The sequence below is a fragment of the Trichosurus vulpecula genome, chromosome 8 (assembly GCF_011100635.1).
Source record: "Trichosurus vulpecula isolate mTriVul1 chromosome 8, mTriVul1.pri, whole genome shotgun sequence".
Taxonomy (NCBI): Eukaryota; Metazoa; Chordata; class Mammalia; order Diprotodontia; family Phalangeridae; genus Trichosurus; species Trichosurus vulpecula.
The window spans coordinates 110,031,855-110,049,289 of NC_050580.1; the positions used below are offsets into that span (position 1 = coordinate 110,031,855).

Consider the following 17,435-nt stretch of genomic DNA (forward strand, 5'->3'; position numbering starts at 1 on the left):
AGTATTTAGAAAGAAAAAGAGGTTCCAGGATAGATCCTTGGGGGAATATTCTCAATTAGTGGGCATAACATGGATGAAGATCAGTAAAGAAGACTGAGAAGGATAGTGAGAAAGACAGAATCAAGAGAGAGCAATGTCAGGGATAGCTAGGTGGCGAAGCGGATAAAGCACCAGCCCTGGAGTCAGGAGGACCTGAGTTCAAATTTGGCTTCAGATACTTGACGCTTACTAGCTGTGTCATCCACAGGAAGTCACTTAACCCCAATTGCCTCAACTCCCCCTCCCCCCCAAAAGAGAGAGAGCAATGTCACAAAAACCCAGAGAGGAGAGAGTATACAGTAGATGCTCAATAGTGTCAAATGCTGCAGAAAGGTCAAGAAGGATAAGGACTGCAAGAAGAGCAGTAGATTTAGCGGTTAGGGATCGTTGGTAACTCAAGAAAGAACAGTTTCATTTGAATGATAAGGTCAGAAATCAGATTATGGAAAGTTTAGACACATAGACCGCAGAAATCTTTTTCCAAAAAGTTTATCTTAGAGGTGAAAAATAGAATGATAGCTAGAAGAGATAATAGGATTCATGAGGTTTTTTTTAAGATGGGCCAGATTTCAGGGAAGGAATCATTAGATAGAGATTGAAGATTTTCAAGAAGAGAGGATGATTCTGGGGGCCATCTCTTTGGGAAGGCAGGAGGGGATGGGATCAAGGTAATATGGAAGAAGATTGGCATCAGCAAGAAAACCAACCTCTTCAAGTCCAGTCGAGAGACTGGAATGAGAAAGGAGAGAATGTGTGATGATGTCAGGCAGATCTGAGATGAAGAGGAGAGAAAATGAAAATGTCTATAGGAAAAAGCCTTAATTTTTTTCAGTGAAGATTGAGGTTGAGATGGTGGGTATGCTTTGGGAGGCTTGAGGAAAGAGGGGAAGGTTTAGAATAGCTAGTATGATTAATGGGATGGAGAATCAACTAGAAGGGCAAGTTGCCTTGCCATAGTGAAAAACAATTGAGATTAAATAATAAATGCATAGTGAACCCAGTGAACATGATTTTGTAACTTTTCAGCTCCATTTAGTGTCATGTAGATAGGAGTAAAGGAGGTAAATGATGGGAATAAATCCTGGGTTGGGATTTGGAAAGGTGTCATCTGTGATAGGACAAAGGAGCAAAGTCTTCAAGAGTGGAGGGTAGTGTAGAATTGAACTGGTTCACCTAGGGGTTGAGATTAGGCAGGATAATGGCTTAGTACTGAGGGATAGAAGTCACAGTGAGGACAAAGAATAAGTTTAGCTGTATTAAGGCATGGGGGTAATGGAAAAAAAAGACTATGAGAGGATAAAAGAATTTTGGATTTTGTGAGCGTGAAAGTGGAACATTTGTGGGTGATGGCAAGATGACCATTCCTATGTGTAGCCGAGGTGGAGTCCTGGAAGAGGTCATGGGGACTGAGTAGTTTGAGGAGCTTGGAAGTTAGAGTTTTTGAGGGAATATCAATATATATGTTGAAGTTTCCCTAGCAAGAGGCTGGAAGTTGAGGGGAAGAGGGAGGCTGAACCATTCAGTCAGTCAATAAACATTAAGTATGTACTATGTGCCAGGTGCTGTGCTAAGTACTGAGGACACAAAGAAAGGTCAAAGAGAGCTCCTGCTCTCAGGGAGCTCACGATATAATGGAGGAGAGAACATGCAAACAACCACATACAAACAAGATATATACTAGATAAACTGGAGATAATCAACAGGGAGAAGGCATTAGAATGAAGGCAGAATCAGAGCTTTCTGAATGGGTTATAAATTTCAATAGAATGAACCTCAGAGAAGAGTTTGCTGAGTGATGGTAGTAGAACAAGAATCTGAAAGTGGTGAGAGGGAGCAAAGAACATTGATTTCCTCACCAGGACCCATGAACTGGGGAGACGAAAGTGGCAAGGATCATACAAGATTACGTGTCGTATGGGGGAAACAAAATTCCAATGAGTTTCAGAATGTAAGGACCAGGAGATGAAAAAAAATCTAAAGTTTGAGGAAGTTTGTTAGTTGAAGAGTGGAAGTTCCAAAGCATATATGATGAAAGGGAGAGGCAGATCTGGAGTGAGAAGCTGAAGGAATCAGGCTAAAGTGTTTGGGAATAAGGGAGTACAGAGCATCCGTTGGAGAGGGAAATTTGTTCATCAGTAGTAGGGTTTAGGATCACAAGACTAAGAATTAGTTTAGTCAGAATGTGATGAAAAGGGATTCATGTGAATTGCATGTCAAAAAGTAACCACATCCTTTCTTCAAAATTATCAAGAAAGCTTTATGATGTGGGGTTTTTAGATGCTTCTTGAATGATAGGATAGGGATAGCTTGATGGATTAGAGGTTCAGTTTAATATAAATGTCTATCTTTTTTTCTGAGGCATTTTACAAGTCGAAATCAATTGTAGACTCTTTTTCACAGGATGAATATTCAGGCACTACAGATAGAGCCAATGAACAAGAAACTTCCTGGCTAGAAAAGAAAAACCTTGAGGTATGTATGTATGTATGTGTACATACACACATACATAAATGTGTGTGTGTGTGTGTGTTTTCATGTATAGAGAGGCAACTAGGTGATGCACTGGATAGAGTTCCTGACCTGGAATCAGAAAGACCTGAGTTTAAATATGGTCTCAGGCACTTACTAACTGTATGACTCTGGGCAAGTCATTTGACCCCTATTTGCCTCAGTTACCTTAAATGTAAAATGGAGATGATAATAATAGCGCCTACCTCCTAGGGTTGCGAGAATCAAATTAGATAATATTTGTAAAGCACTTAATACAGTAGCACATAGTAGGCACTATATAAATGTTAGATATCATCATCATCATCATCATCATTATTTTGTAGTTATAGTTTTATAGTTGATGGCAGAGACAGGATAAGAAATTTATGTATCCTTTCTCAACACTTTAAAATTGTGCCTTACTATAACACATAATTACTATGTATTACTGTCCACTAGTGGCTCTTAACCTTTAATGCCATCTATAGTCTTCCTCTTCTTCCTCTTCCTCTACCCATGTGCTCCAGGTCATCAGTCTTTTCAACTTCCTTGGGCCTACCTCAGTCACTCACAGTGAGGTCAGACCTCAAATTTTATCATCATCCATAATGCTGGCATTGCTATCATCTCAAATTCTGAAAATTTCTTCTGTAATCATAGGCATCTGTCTTTCCATCTCTTTCTTTTCCTTTATGCCTCCTAAACTTATTCTTCATCCTTACTGTGACCTCTAGTTCCTTCATCCCTCTCCTAAACCATCACCTCACTGTTCTCCCTTCATAGTCTTGTCTCTATAGTTGACCAGTTCAACTATGCACTCCTCTATACCCTTAAATACCTTGCTCCCTTGCCTTATCATTATTCCATCCTGCCAGTCCTCAACCCTGGGTTCCACCCACCATCTACTGCTGGAGGAAAACATGTAACTGTGCTAATGATATTCAATATCAATTTATAGCATCAGCATAACCTCAGCAATAACCTCGTTCTTCAATGGCAATCTTTTTTATTCATCCCTGATTGAGTATTACACTTCCCACAGTAACTGTTCTAAACCTCCTCTCTCTCTCTTAATTTTTTTTGTTTTTTGCAGGGGGAAAGGCAGGGCAATTGGGGTTAAGTGACTTTCCCAAGGTCACACAGCTGTTGTGTGTCGTGTCTGAGACTAGATTTGAACTCAAGTCCTCCCGACTTCAGGGCCAGTGCTCTACTCACTTCCTCTCTTTAAGCCCTTTTACATTACCTCCAACTCCACTTATTCGTGGTATTTATCTCACTTTATTGAGAAAATCAAGGCCATCCACCATGAATTCTCTCTTCTATCATGCTTTTTGCTTTCAAAGCTCCTCGACACCTTTACCTATCCATTCCTCATTTGCTCGAGCCATAAGTGGCCCCATCTCCTTGTCAGGGCCAACCTTTTCCCCAAAACCCTTGATCCCAACCTCTCCTATTTCCCCAGTGATGCCTATAAAGATACAACTCTTCTTATAATTTCTTGACTACAAAAAAATTAATTTGGTACACCAAGGTGCCATCCTAAAAGCTCTCTTCCAATAAGGTATTTTTCATGCATACTTCAAAATTACACAATAGTCCTTAATATATAACAACAGAGATGACATTGTTTGATGATCCTAAGACCACTAACATCATGTGAGGCATAAAAATAGGAGATACATGCTTGCCAAAGAAATTCACCACTACTTACAGAGATTCAATGCAAAGTCTTCCAGAACCTTCTGTCTGCAGATTAATATAGACCTAGAACATGGTAGTAACTCCTAGAAAAGATCCAAAACCACTTTTAAAAAATCGAGCCTAACTGTACACACAGGAGTGAATGAAGAATTTTTGTTTTACAAGCTATAATGTGGTTAACAAGATAACTTAGAGAGCTTGTCTGTGGACATAGCAAATGAGTCAATTAGGCTCAGGGTTAAAAAGGAAGGGACTAGGCTGATTTGCCACTGGGAAATTTAAAAATTATATAAACTGATATGAAACTTCCTCCTGAAGTGAAGGCCTATCTTTTAAAAATCAATAAGATATTCTACCAGTTTTTTTAATATGGCAGCAAAACATAGAACATTATAATATTCTCTGAAGAATTTAGAGGGCAATGGTGAGATACACAGTGGGTGTTAGAAGGCTTCAATATATTACAAATAAGGAATTATGGCAAGGTTCTATAGTCAGCCCCCTCTCTGATCTATCTTCCACATAACTGCAAAAGTGGTTTTCCTAAAGCACAGATCTGACCATATCATTTATCTGCTTAAATAACTACAGTGATTTCCTATTTCTAAAAATCTTCTTGCTTAATTTACCTGCTCACCTATGCATTTTAATTTAACTAGACATTATATAATTTCATAGGATCACAAATTTAGAGCCACAGGGGAAGTAAGAGATCCTCTGGAGTCTTACTACACTTTAGTTTTCTTAAGATGAGGCTGAGAGAGGTTTAGTTGACTTACCCAAGGTCAGAGATAATGAGCAGCAGAGACAGAGTCTGTAAGTCCACATTCAGGGCTCTCTCCTGACTCCCAATTTTCACATTTAAATTTTCCTCAGTACAATAACTTGACCATGTGTCTATGTCAAAGCTGTGTTTTTACTTTCTTACACCACTGCTAGAAGAGCACAGACTAGAGAGAGAGAAGTCGTGATGAATCCTTTTCACCTTCTGTTTAGAATATCATTCATTTTTTGTGCATTCCTTTCTTTAGAGTTATACTTTTAAAAATATATCTAGTATTCATTTTGGGGGCCATTCCTGCTTTCTTTCTAAGTGTTATATTTGTTACATTTCAGGCTGATAGAAAAGAGGTTAAAAAATTTAGTGAAAAAAAGAGAGAGCTAAAACAAGGAATCAGAGCACTGGCCAAAACTGTAAGTGTTGTGACTCATACTCCAATACTGTCCCTGTGGTCTCAGATGATCTCTCCTGCTGAATTTTAGGTGATAGGGATGTAGAGTTTATGCTTTCTCTTCCTGCTCTGCCTACAAGGTCACTTTTCTGCTGTGTAAGTTAGTTACCACACATGCTCAGCCCAGAACATGACGCACTTGATAGTAAATATCAATGATAAAGGAAGAACGAGCAAAATATGTAGGAAAATGAAAAATGGTTAGGTCGTCGTTATTTAAAGAAATTTTGTTAAATAAATGTTACATTTTTTGGTCCTCTTCAATGTTTTGGAGGTAGCTCAAGTTCTTAAAGAGAACAGATGATAATGGAGTGTGCTCTGAAATGAGAAGCATTTGTAATCACCAACCTGGGAATAGCGTCAAGGAACTAATTGACTCAGCCCAATAAAACCCCAAGATCATGGTGAATAGCAACACTGTGTATAGACTCAAGGAAAGAACTTTAAAGCTGAAATTGTTTACTTGTCACCAACATTTTCTGTGTTTTAATTCAGATTCAGGAAATGCTGGAGGAAAATGATTTGGCACCTCAGATTGCACAACTAGAACAAAAAGAATTTACTCTGGATGTTGAAGAAATGAAAAAACTTCATGCTGAAAATGATAAAGAAGTAGCAAAGGTATAGGAAAATTTACTTGAAGCATCACTGTTTTATAATTATAGATATGACTAAGAAAGGAGGAAGGAGCAAAGTGAGAAGTTTTCCAACATAATAAGAAAAAAGTATGTACATAAATGGGATCTAAAAATAATAAACAGTTTCATTCATTCTCTCTACCCCCACCCCATCTTCTCGACAGCTGCTTTGCCACATGAACCCGCTGCCCCTTCCAGTTCTGGAATCATAATCAATTCAGTACTGTTAGTGCTACTAGGAAAGGATGTGTTAATGTACTCCCCTATGGTTCTACTCACCATCCCTGTAAGTGCTTAACAAATGCTTGTTGACTGACTGACTGTAACTTTCCAAACTATAATACCTCCCCCTGGCCACCACTCCTTAGATATGTTATTTTCCTTTATGAGACTATAAACTCCTTGAGGACAGTGACTATCTTTACTTTTTTCCCTATAACCCCAGGGCATAGTACAGTGCTTGGCACCTATTAGTATTTAAATTTTTTTTCATTCATTCAAATATTTACCAAGAACCTATTATGGGCATAATACTGTGCAAAGTAAAAGGGGAGTTATAAATAAGAATAAAATATGTTGTCTTTTGGAAGGTATCAGCACCAGATCCTGGGTTGTAACAGGATAGGTCAAGCCTTAATGATAATTTCATCCATTAAAAAGTTGGAGGAACCAACGGGGGGGGGGGGAATTCCATTCTAGAGATAATTCTCTCTAACAGGGGAAAACTACTTTCTGGTGTGGAAAGGATGGAACCCTTGGAGGGAAAGTGACCACTCCATCTTAGAATATGTGATTGAGGAGAAGGAAGCAGGGCAAAGTCTAAAATATACATAGATTTTTAGAGAACAGATTTCAAAGTGTTGAGAGAAAAGTTAGGCAGAATTCCATGGATTGTAAAAAGTCAGCCTATCAGGGATGGGAAACTTTTAAGAATGAAATTCTGAAGTCACAAATGGAAATAATTCCAATGAGGAAGAAAAGCTAGAGTTGTCCAAAGAGACCTATATGAATGTACAAAGAAAGGCCCATTCAACTTAGACTTTAAAGAGAACGCACTGAAGATGAGCGATAGGCACCCTACGGCAAGAAATGTGGTAGACCTTAAACTGTGAGTGATCAGAGGCCAGCGAGGAAATCTTAAAGGCAACCAGAAAGGACCTTTTTCTCTGTCGTTTTTTTTTTCGATGTTGGGAAAAGAGTATCAAAGAGGGGATAGGACTATTGTCTCCTAAGGCAGCAGTAGGTGGAGGCTGCAAAGAGGTGAATTTAGGTTTGGTGTCAGGAAAAAATTCCCAATAATTAGAGCTACGGCAAAGAGGATTGGGATACCACAGGTGGCAAACGAGCTAAACAGAACAAGGCTAATCTCTTTCACACGTTAGCCTTTCAAGTACTTGCAGGCAGTGGTCATACCGCTTTGAATCTTCTCTTTTGCCAGCTAAACACCTCCAGTTCTTTAAGCCTGTCATGTGGCATGAACTTGAATCTTTCCCCATCTATTTTTGGGCACTTTTCCCCCATCCATTTTGTCCTCTGAATGTTTTCCTTTGTATCCATGTCTTTTCTAAACTTTGGCACCCAGAAGTGAACGTGATTACAAATGCTTCTTGTTTCAGAGCACACTCCATTATCATCTGGTCTCTTTAAGAACTTGTACTACCTCAAAAACATTGAAGAGGACCAAAAAAAACATGTAATATTTATTCCACAAAATTTCTTTAAATAACGACGACCTAACCATTTTTCATTTTCCTGCATATTTTGCTCTGTTCTTCCTTCAAGGTGTGCTCTACCCAGCAAAGAGTACAGAGAGGCTGTCATCTATTTTCTTATGGAAGCTGTGCCTCTCCTAACATAGTTTCAGGTTGAATTAGTTTCTGTGGTTGCCATATCACATTGTTGAACCATATTGAGTTCTCAGTATTCTGCCCACTCTTATACTCACCTTTTGTTACCTGCCTTTATTCTCATCTTCCTGGCTTTTAAAAAAATCTAAATTGCCTGAGGATTTCTCTGTGTATCCATATAGGTCTCTTCAGACAAGTCCAGCCATTTGTCCTCATCAGAACTCATTGTCTTTGCGACATTCTTAAAAGTTTCCCATCCCTGATGGGCTAATTTCCTCTGTCCATGGAATCCTAACTATTCTTTCTCTGAACCTTCTGAAATTCACTCACCAAAAACCTTGTGTTCTTTTCCCCTCACCCTCATCATCACTAATTCTAAAGTGGAATGGCCACTTCTCCTCCAAAGTTTCCATCATTTCCATCCCAGAAAGCATTCCTCCATGTTAGTGAGAATCAGCTATAGATAGGGTAGAATTTCCCCTTTTAAAGGATGAAGTCATTAAGGCAAGTCAGCCAATAAACAAACATTAACAAGCATCAACAAGCAAGTGCTTACTGTATTCCAGGAATTATGCTAAATTCTGAGTCTACAAAGAACCCAAGAAAACATTACCCCTGCCCTCAATGCACTCACATTTTAATGCAATGTGGGGGGACAACATGAAAACAACTACATATGAGAGATAGTGTAAATGGACGGTGATCTCAGAGGGACAGCACCAGCGGTTGTGTGAGTGTGAGAGGGGTCTTTTTGCAAAAGATGGGTTTTGAGCTAAATCTCAAAGGAATCCAGGAAAGCCAAGAGTTGCAGGTAAAAAGAGAGCATCCCAGGATTGGGGGGAAAGACATGGAGTTAGGAGAAGAAGTGTCATGTTTGAGGAACAGCAAGAAGGCCAGGGTTACTAGATCATAGAATACATGGAGGAGAGTAGTGTAAGAAGACTGGAAGGGTAGGAAGGGGGCAGGTTGTGAAAGACCTTTAAAAGCCATTAAAATTTATCAAGTAAGTGGGGTGTGACAAGGTCAGATCTGCTCTTGAAGAAGATTCCCTTTGACAGCTAAGCAGAGGTTAGGCTGAAATGAGGAGTGTCTTAAGGCAGAGCTATTGAAGTAGTCTAGGCATTATGGTGGTGGCAGTGTGAGCGGGAGAGAAAGGGATGTGGTGAAACTCAAGGAGTTTGCTCTCTAGTAAGCGCAGCTAGGTGGTACAGTGGATAGAGCACCAGACCTGGACTCAGGAAGCCCTGAGTTCAAATCCATCCTCAGACACTCAGTAGCTCTGTGACCCTGGGCAAGTCACCTAACTCCTTTTGCCTCAGTTTGCTCATCTGTAAAATGAGCTGGAGACGGAAATGGCAAACCACTCTAGTATTTCTGCCAGGAAAACCTCAAATAGGGTCATGAAGAGTCAGACATGACTGAAGTGACTGAAAAGGCTGGAAGACAAAACATAGAGAGGAGCTGATAGGTCTGAGGCAGCTCTTGGCAGGGGTGGGATGGGGGATGGGACAGGCCTGACCAGGGATTCACCAAGTCAGGGAACAGCCCTCAGAGTGGAGTCATCCTGAGGAAGGCAGTGCAGCTGGCAGGGGGAAGGGGACAGTCTGGTTTAGTTGCTCCACTTTTAGAAGGGAAGGAGAAAAACAGAGAAGGAGGAGAGGAGAGAGGGAGGGAGGGAGGGAAGGAGACAGAGAGAGAGGGGTGATATTACAAGAACTGAAGTCCTTTATCATTATTATATCATACCTCCGTGCCAGGCTTATGATCTATTACCTGAAGAGAAAATTTCTTTCTTTATGCTTTCAGTTATGCTTTCTCACTCTGATTACTGTACTTCACATGCACATCCTTTTTAATGTATAATGCTATCGCTTTTCCTCCCTTTTCCCCATAATGCTTTATTTGAAAACATACGCTCATCCAGAGCCATACTGCAGTCATGAGTCTCATCCTACCAAGGCTCAGTAATATCCGTGAAGTCAAATTTGCCTCCTTGTGTTAGGACTTCTAGTTTGTCTTGCTTGTTTCCTTATGTTCATGCATTTGGATACAGATATTTGCAGTCATAGGTTTTACTACTGGCTCCTTTCTTAGATGTTGACTCCAGTGACCTTCCTGGCACTCAATAGCTATCTTTTCTACATTATATTTTTATCTCCGTGGAATTGGGCAGTTTTCTCCTTACCCTATCCCTTTCAGTGTGAGAAGGTTTGACTAGATTTGTGAAACACCAAGCAAATGCTAATTAGCTGTCTTTAGAAGTGGACTGCCCCTGCGGCAGACCTCTCACCTTGGCAGGGTTATTAATCCATCCATGCTCTTCTCATCCTGTGCTATTCTTGTTCATATTATTATGCAGACCCTCCACAGGGGCTGCATGTGTGCACGCACATAAACATATAGATCTGTATCACGATGCCAATTACTGTGTTACTAAGTTCAACATGCGTGACTTTCTGAAACCATTACAATTTCTTTTTTTTCCCTACAGTTAAGAAAGGAAACAGAAATGGAAAATCTAGCTAAGATGTATTTATGGAACGTTTTAAAAGAAGAATGCTGGGATTCCATGAGTGTAAAAGGCCAAGGACTTAGGGTGAATATTCTAAACAAATTATCTCAATTATTAATAACTTCAGAAGCAATATCCATTGAAGGTAAAAGTAAAACAATCCTTCCATTACTGAAAACCATTCCTCCCAAAGCTCAGTCTTCTATGGTGTTTTCCCAGTGCAGTACCTATGATCTGTCCTCTTCATTTAGACCATTTCTGCTTTGGTCCATTTGGGCTTTCACACTAACGTCTCTCCACATTAGTCTTTTCTCCTTTCTTCTTCCATTCCTTAGTAATGCTTTCAATTACTATTTCATTCCTGATCTGTTCTTTCACAGATTTCTTTCTCTGAAAATCATGTCAAAGAAAGTTTGCTCTCCCTGCTTTTATTGACTATTACAAGCTGCCTTGGAACGGAAGGCTTGTGCTCTTATAAGGGTTACTGACAGCAGGTGCTAGCTTTCTAATCCCACATATCACCTGACTCTCATCATTCCTTTCTGGAAAACTTATGAAAGGGCATGGACAAAAATAACATGGAATGAGAAACCCTAGACGGTTTATAATCTACCTTGATGTGGGGAATATCCACACTGATAAAATCACAGATCCAACAAAAAATTAATGAATTTGTCCTGTATATATCTTTTTTGTACATTGTTGTTTACATGTTATATCTCTTATAAGATCATTAACTCTTTGAAAATAGGAACTGTTTTTTCTTTTTTTGTATCCCCAATGCTTACGACGGTGCTTAGAACATAGTAGATGCTTAATAAATACTTATTGATTTGACCTGATTTTTCATTACTCTCTACAGTAGACCTGTGACCTTATCAGGTAGCTATTCACTGAGATTATAGCCCATCCATGCTTTCCTGAGTAATTCTTGTCCATTTCATTTTATAAATCCTCTAGGCAGGGGTGGGAATCCTGTGGTCTCAGTCACATGTGGCCCATTAGGTCCTCAAGTGTGGCCCTTTGACTGAATCCAGTCCCAAGGATTTGTTCTGTGAAGTTTGGATTCAGTGAAAGGGCCACACTTGAGGACCTAAGAGGCTACATGTGGCCTTGAGGCAGCAGGTTCCCCACCCCTACTAGAGAATCTATACTCAATGACCTGGATGGTTTCCTCTAGTTTTTGAGAACTTTGATGGTACCAAGGGAATATGTGGGTTCTCATTTGTTATTCCTCATTGACAACACATGATTGTTTGGCCTACCTCCTTTTCCATTGAAAACTGTTAAGTCACTTCTTGAGCATCAGTCACAATTGAAATTATGCAGCAGCTTACTTACACTGCTATACAGTTCTCCATTACCCCTTTGGTCACCTGCAACTTTAATTTCTCAGGGAATGTAGTGTCTTGAAATTTATGACTTGGGATATATTTGTGTTGAAAAATTTTTTGAAAAGCTTTTATATAAAGGAACATCTTGGAAATGTTAAAAGAACTGCACAATTTCCCATATGTAATCCAGCCCTTCTCTTCCTCTTATTCAATTTGGGGCTTAACTCACTATCCATCTGTAGTGTCTATTATACACACATGCACACACACACACACACACACACACACACACACACTTCTTCCTGTACTCAGTCAATGAATGGACTGCATAATGACTGCAAATATTTTGTATCATTTTTATTGATCCTATTAATTGATTTTTGTCTGGTAACTGCCCAAGTCATGGTTCTTTGTTTCTAAACTTAGTTCCAAAATTCAGCTGACCTGTGATGAGATAAACTTAGAAATCTAATTCTCCTGCTAATCACTGTTTTGTTCTTGCCTCAAGGAAATCATTTATCCTTGGGGGATGTGGATGGACACCAGGGAATCAAGTCTAGAATCTTTACATCACCAAGCTCTCCTTCATATATATCTGGTTTGCTATCTAAAGAAGTCTGATCCACTATCTCTAACTTTGCAATGAACTTTTCTTAGTCACAGGAGGGAAGGAGAGGGTTATTGCTAGCCCCTCATTCCCAGTTTCCAATCAATCATATTGTCCCCCATGCCACAACTTTGTAACCAATTCTCATGATGCTGCCAGCCCTGTACCCCATCATAACTTGTTCTCCACCTACAAAGTCCTGTTCTTTGTTCTATACTCACCAAAAACCATAAAAGGGGAGCTGTTCTTCTGCTCAGGGTCTTTGGCTTCACCAAAGCAGCCATTTTTCTACTTTATTACCAGACACCCTGCTAATAAATTATTATTTTGCTTAGAATATGTCTCAAACTACCTTTTGTTAAATGTTATTCGTGACAATATCTAATCTGGACAATAGCCTTTTTAGTTGTTTTGCCAATCTGTTTCAAAAAAATCAGAGATTTTAGAGGTTTCATAATGTTTGGGAACTTGATTCAATCAGTCCAATATCTTTCACACAAAAAAGCATATAAAGGACCTCACCATCTATAGATCATGGGCTATGTTCAAGGCATCCCCTATAACAGTAGTTAACAATTTGGGAAAGCATATAGCTCCCTGTTTTATGCCTCAATTGATGTTAATAATCAGAAGATGGTTGAACAAGCTGTCTCTCTGTGGTTTCATTTATTAAAGAATCTTATATGATCTTAACATTTTCATGAGATAGTCCTTGCTGGAGGAAAACCTTTAAGATTACATTTTGCTCTACTAAATATAATGTATTCTTTGGGATTTTTTGTAACCAAAAAATAATAAATACAGACTCTTGTATTATATACCTCGCTGTAGAGACTTATTTGAGAAAACCTGCCTGTTTCATTCTCATATTTTCATCAAGAAAATCCTCAATTCTCATATAAATCATTCTCATAAAGATGTGACAGTGTCAATAATTCTGGATCAATTCAATTGAACAAGTATGGATTAAGCAGCTTCTATGTTCTGGGCACTGAGCTAGGTACTAGGCAGATGAAAACAAAAACCAAATAGTACTGGCCCTCCAGAAACTGACGTTCTATGACAGAAGGAATTCCAACAACACAGACATTGACAAGCAAATACAGAGTATATACAAAATAACTCCAGAGTGTGGGGGACAAGGAGGAGCCTTGTAGGCAGAGGGCTGGTCAGTGCAAAGCAGGGAAGTGAGACAGGGACTGAGAGGAGCAACGGAGCCATGTGGATCATCATCGGTTTACTACAAACTGATTTTATGTGTTCTCCACTGGGCACCCCCTGCTGCATGCCAGACCTTTTATTGTTTTTCTGTTTGATTTTATCTCATGCCCTTCAGTGTCTGCTTGAACATTCTCTTCTTAAGTCACCTATGCCACTCCTACCTTACTCCCTCTCAAGGGAGAACTTTGCTTCATACTTCATGGCAAAAAATGAGACCATCTGTCATGACCCCTCTCTTCTTCTCAACTTTATAAGTCAAATCACCTTTGTATCATGCCCCTCTCCTCCTTTGCTCTGGTCTGGGGTGGGACAGTTGGCGCCAGGGTTGGGGGAAAGTGAGCCACATTCTTGCAAATGATAGCTGTCCTGCCTAGCACCTCCTCGGGCTCATTTACTATATTATTATCCACTCATGTGAATGGACCCCTAAAACCCCTTAAACATTTTGAACTATGTATACGGTAGGCATATCAAATTCAAGATGTACAAAACAGAACTAATCAACTTTCCCATCAAACCCTCTCCTCTTTCTAGCTTCCCTACATCCATCAAATTGTTCCAATGAGACAGTTATCCTCAACTTTCTCCTCTTCATCACCCCTCACATCTGATCAGTTGCCAGTTTTGGCAGTTCTACCTCCATAATATCTCTTGCATCTATCCCCTTCTCTCACATGGCTTCTACCCTAGTTCAGGCCTTTATCACCTTTTACCTGGACTGTTGCAATGTCCTCCTAGTTTGTGTTTCTGAAATTCATAATTCATACAGCCAAATCATATTCCTAAACTATATGTCTGACTATGTTCCTCCCCTATTCAAGTGCGTGTTCTTGCCTTTACAATAAAATACAAGTTCTTTTTTGCCTTTTAAGGCCCTCCGCAATCTGGCTCTAATCTTTCCGGGCTTGTTTCACATTACTCTTCTTCACAGACTTCGCAGTCCAGCCTATCTAGCCTGCTGGCTGCTGCCCATACATGACATTTGCTCTCCACAGGATAGTGTCTGCCTCGAATGACTCCACCTCACTGCTGCCTCACAGAATCCCTTGATTTCTTTAAAGTTCAAGTGCCGCCTTCTACAAGAAGCCTATACTGATCCCCTCAGTTGCTAGTATCCTCCTCTGGGAAATTAATTTGTATCTTTATTTTTGTATTTTGTTTACATTTAATTTTTTTTCTGTTATGTTGTTCCCCAAATAGAATGTAGGCTCTTAGAACTGTTTCATTTTTGTCTTTGCATGTCCATTTCCTACCACAGTGCCTGCCACACATTTAGTATTTAATGTTTTTAATTGTTTTTGAAAGCCAGGTTGTAGAACTTTAAATGTCAAACAATGTAGTTTATATTTTATCTTAATCGCAACAGAGTCACTTCTTTTTTTAAATTAATTTATTTCATATTTTTAGTTTTCAGCATTGATTTTCACAAGAGTTTGAATTACAAATTTTCTCCCCATTTCTACCCCCCCCACTCCAAGATGGCGTATATTCTGGTTGCCCTGTTCCCCAGTCAGCCCTCCCTTCTGTCACCCCACTCCCCTCCCATCCCCTTTTCCCTTATTTTCTTGGAGGGCAAGATAGATTTCTATGCCCCATTGCCTGTATATCTTATTTCCCAGTTGCATGCAAAAACAACTTTTTTTTTGAACATCTGCTTTTAAAACTTTGAGTTCCAAATTCTATCTCCTCTTCCCTCCCCACCCACCCTCCCTAAGAAGGCAAGCAATTCAACATAGGCTACATGTGTGTCATTATGTAAAACCCTTCCACAATACTCATGTTGTGAAAGACTATCTATATTTTGCCCCTTCCTATCCTATCCCCCTTTATTCAATTTTCTCCTTTGACCCTGTCCCTTTTGGAAAGTGTTTGCTTTCCAAACCTCCCCCCCATCTGCCCTCCTTTCTATCATCCCCCCTTTTTTGTCTCCTTTCTCCTTTCCTGCGGGGTAAGATGCCCAATTGAGTGTGTATGTTATTCCCTCCTCAGGTCAAATCCAATGAGAGCTCTCATTCCCCTTCACCTGCCCCCTCTTCCCTTCCTACAGAACTGCTTTTTCTTGCCCCTTTTATGCGAGATAATTTACTCCATTCTATCTCTTCCTTTCTCCCTCTCAATGTATTCCTCTCTCATCCCTTAATTTGATTTTATTTTTTTAGATATCATCCCTTCATATTCAACTCACTCTGTGTCCTCTGTCTATATATGTATCTATAGATACAGATATAGATATATGTATGTATGTATATTCCCTTCAGCTACCCTAATACTGAGGTCTCATGAATTATACACATCATCTTTCCATGTAGGAATGTAAACAAAATAGTTCAACTTTAGTAAGTCCCTTATGATTTGTCTTTCCTGTTTACCTTTTCATGCTTCTCTTGATTCTTGTGTTTGAAAGTCAAATTTTCTATTCAGCTCTGGTTTGTTCACTGAGAAAGCTTGAAAGTTCTCTATTTCATTGAAAGTCCATATTTTGCCTTGGAGCAACTGCAGCTGTAGTTCTGTAGCTTCACCACCTCCGCTGCCCCTGGGCGGTGGCTGAATCCTGAACTCCTTTCACTCTGTGTCCCCAGCAGCTTTTCCCACTAACCTTCTCTGTTGTCTTTGGTGTTTGTGGGTTGAGAAGTCTGGTAACTGCTGCAGCTCACTGATTCAGGGTGCCAGGGCCTGTGCCACCCAGCTCCCAGTCTGGTTGGTCTGGGCAGTCTGGGCGTAGCCCACGCTGGGCTCTGCTCCGCTCCACTCCCAGCTCCGTGTGCGATAGACCTTACCCAGCAACCATCCAAGCTGTCCTGGGCTGGAGCCCTGCTTCCCTCTGCTGTTTTGTGGGTTCTGCAGTTCTAGAATTTGTTCAGTGCCATTTTTATAGGTGTTTGGAGGGTCCTGGGAGAGGGCTTTAGGCAAGTCCCTGCTTTTTAGCCGCCATCTTGGTTCCACCCCACCACCAACAGAGTGGCTTCTTAAGCAGATGAGTGACAAGGTGAGAATTGTGCTTTAGGGATATCAGTTTTGAAGTTTTATGGAAGAGAGACTGGAGAGTAGGATTTCAGGCAGGCAGACCAAGTAGGAGGCCACTGCAGTAAACCAGCAGTGTGGTGCAGTGAGGGGGAAGGCACTTACTTTTCAAGGACATGGGTTCAAATCTTCCCTCTAAGCTGACTGGTGTGATTTCTTTGGGTAAGTCACTTCATCTCTCTGGGCCTCAGATTCCTCATCTGTAAAATGGGGGAGTTGAACTAGATGGCCGATGTTCTTTGAGATTCCTTCTAGCTCTAAATCTATGATCCCATTTATGAGTGATGTTCTCAAGATGAGTTTAGAAGACCTATTTTGCCAGGGGTATTATTATATTATATTAAGATACATGTAAATAATATAATATAGTATAGTAATATATAATATAAAGGATATTATTAGGGATAGACTGGACAAGGTTTGGCAACTGATGGGCTAAGAGGGACAAAGGAGAGGGAAGAGTTAAGGATGACTCTGAAGTTTTAAATCTGGGCAGCTGGAAGGATGGTGGTACTCTTATAAAGGCAAGGTGACAAACATTTATTAAGCTCTTACTGTATGCCAGGTATTGTTATAAGTGCTGAATATACAAATATAAGAAAAAGAGACAGCTCTTGACCTCAAGGAGCTTATAGTCTGATGGAGATAGAGAGTCCAGAGTCAGAAGCACAGCCAGAAGGGGAATGAAGATTGGCTTGCCCATTCCCCTCCTCAAATAGAAGCCCCAGAAGGAACTCACCAATGGGAGAAGGGGGCCATCATAACAAGGTGGAAAGGCCACAGGGGCTGAGGG

At 40.1% G+C, this 17,435-nt stretch overlaps 1 protein-coding gene across 1 annotated transcript in view; it reads left to right on the top strand.

Moving 5' to 3' along the window:
- Positions 1 to 17,435, top strand: part of LOC118829600 (cilia- and flagella-associated protein 43-like) — a 168,140-nt gene that overhangs the window by 101,712 nt on the left and 48,993 nt on the right. The window contains exons 21-24 of the mRNA XM_036736553.1: positions 2,440 to 2,511; positions 5,347 to 5,424; positions 5,958 to 6,083; positions 10,439 to 10,543. Coding sequence (XP_036592448.1) covers positions 2,440 to 2,511; positions 5,347 to 5,424; positions 5,958 to 6,083; positions 10,439 to 10,543 — 381 coding nt within the window. The remainder of the gene's footprint in view (positions 1 to 2,439; positions 2,512 to 5,346; positions 5,425 to 5,957; positions 6,084 to 10,438; positions 10,544 to 17,435) is intronic.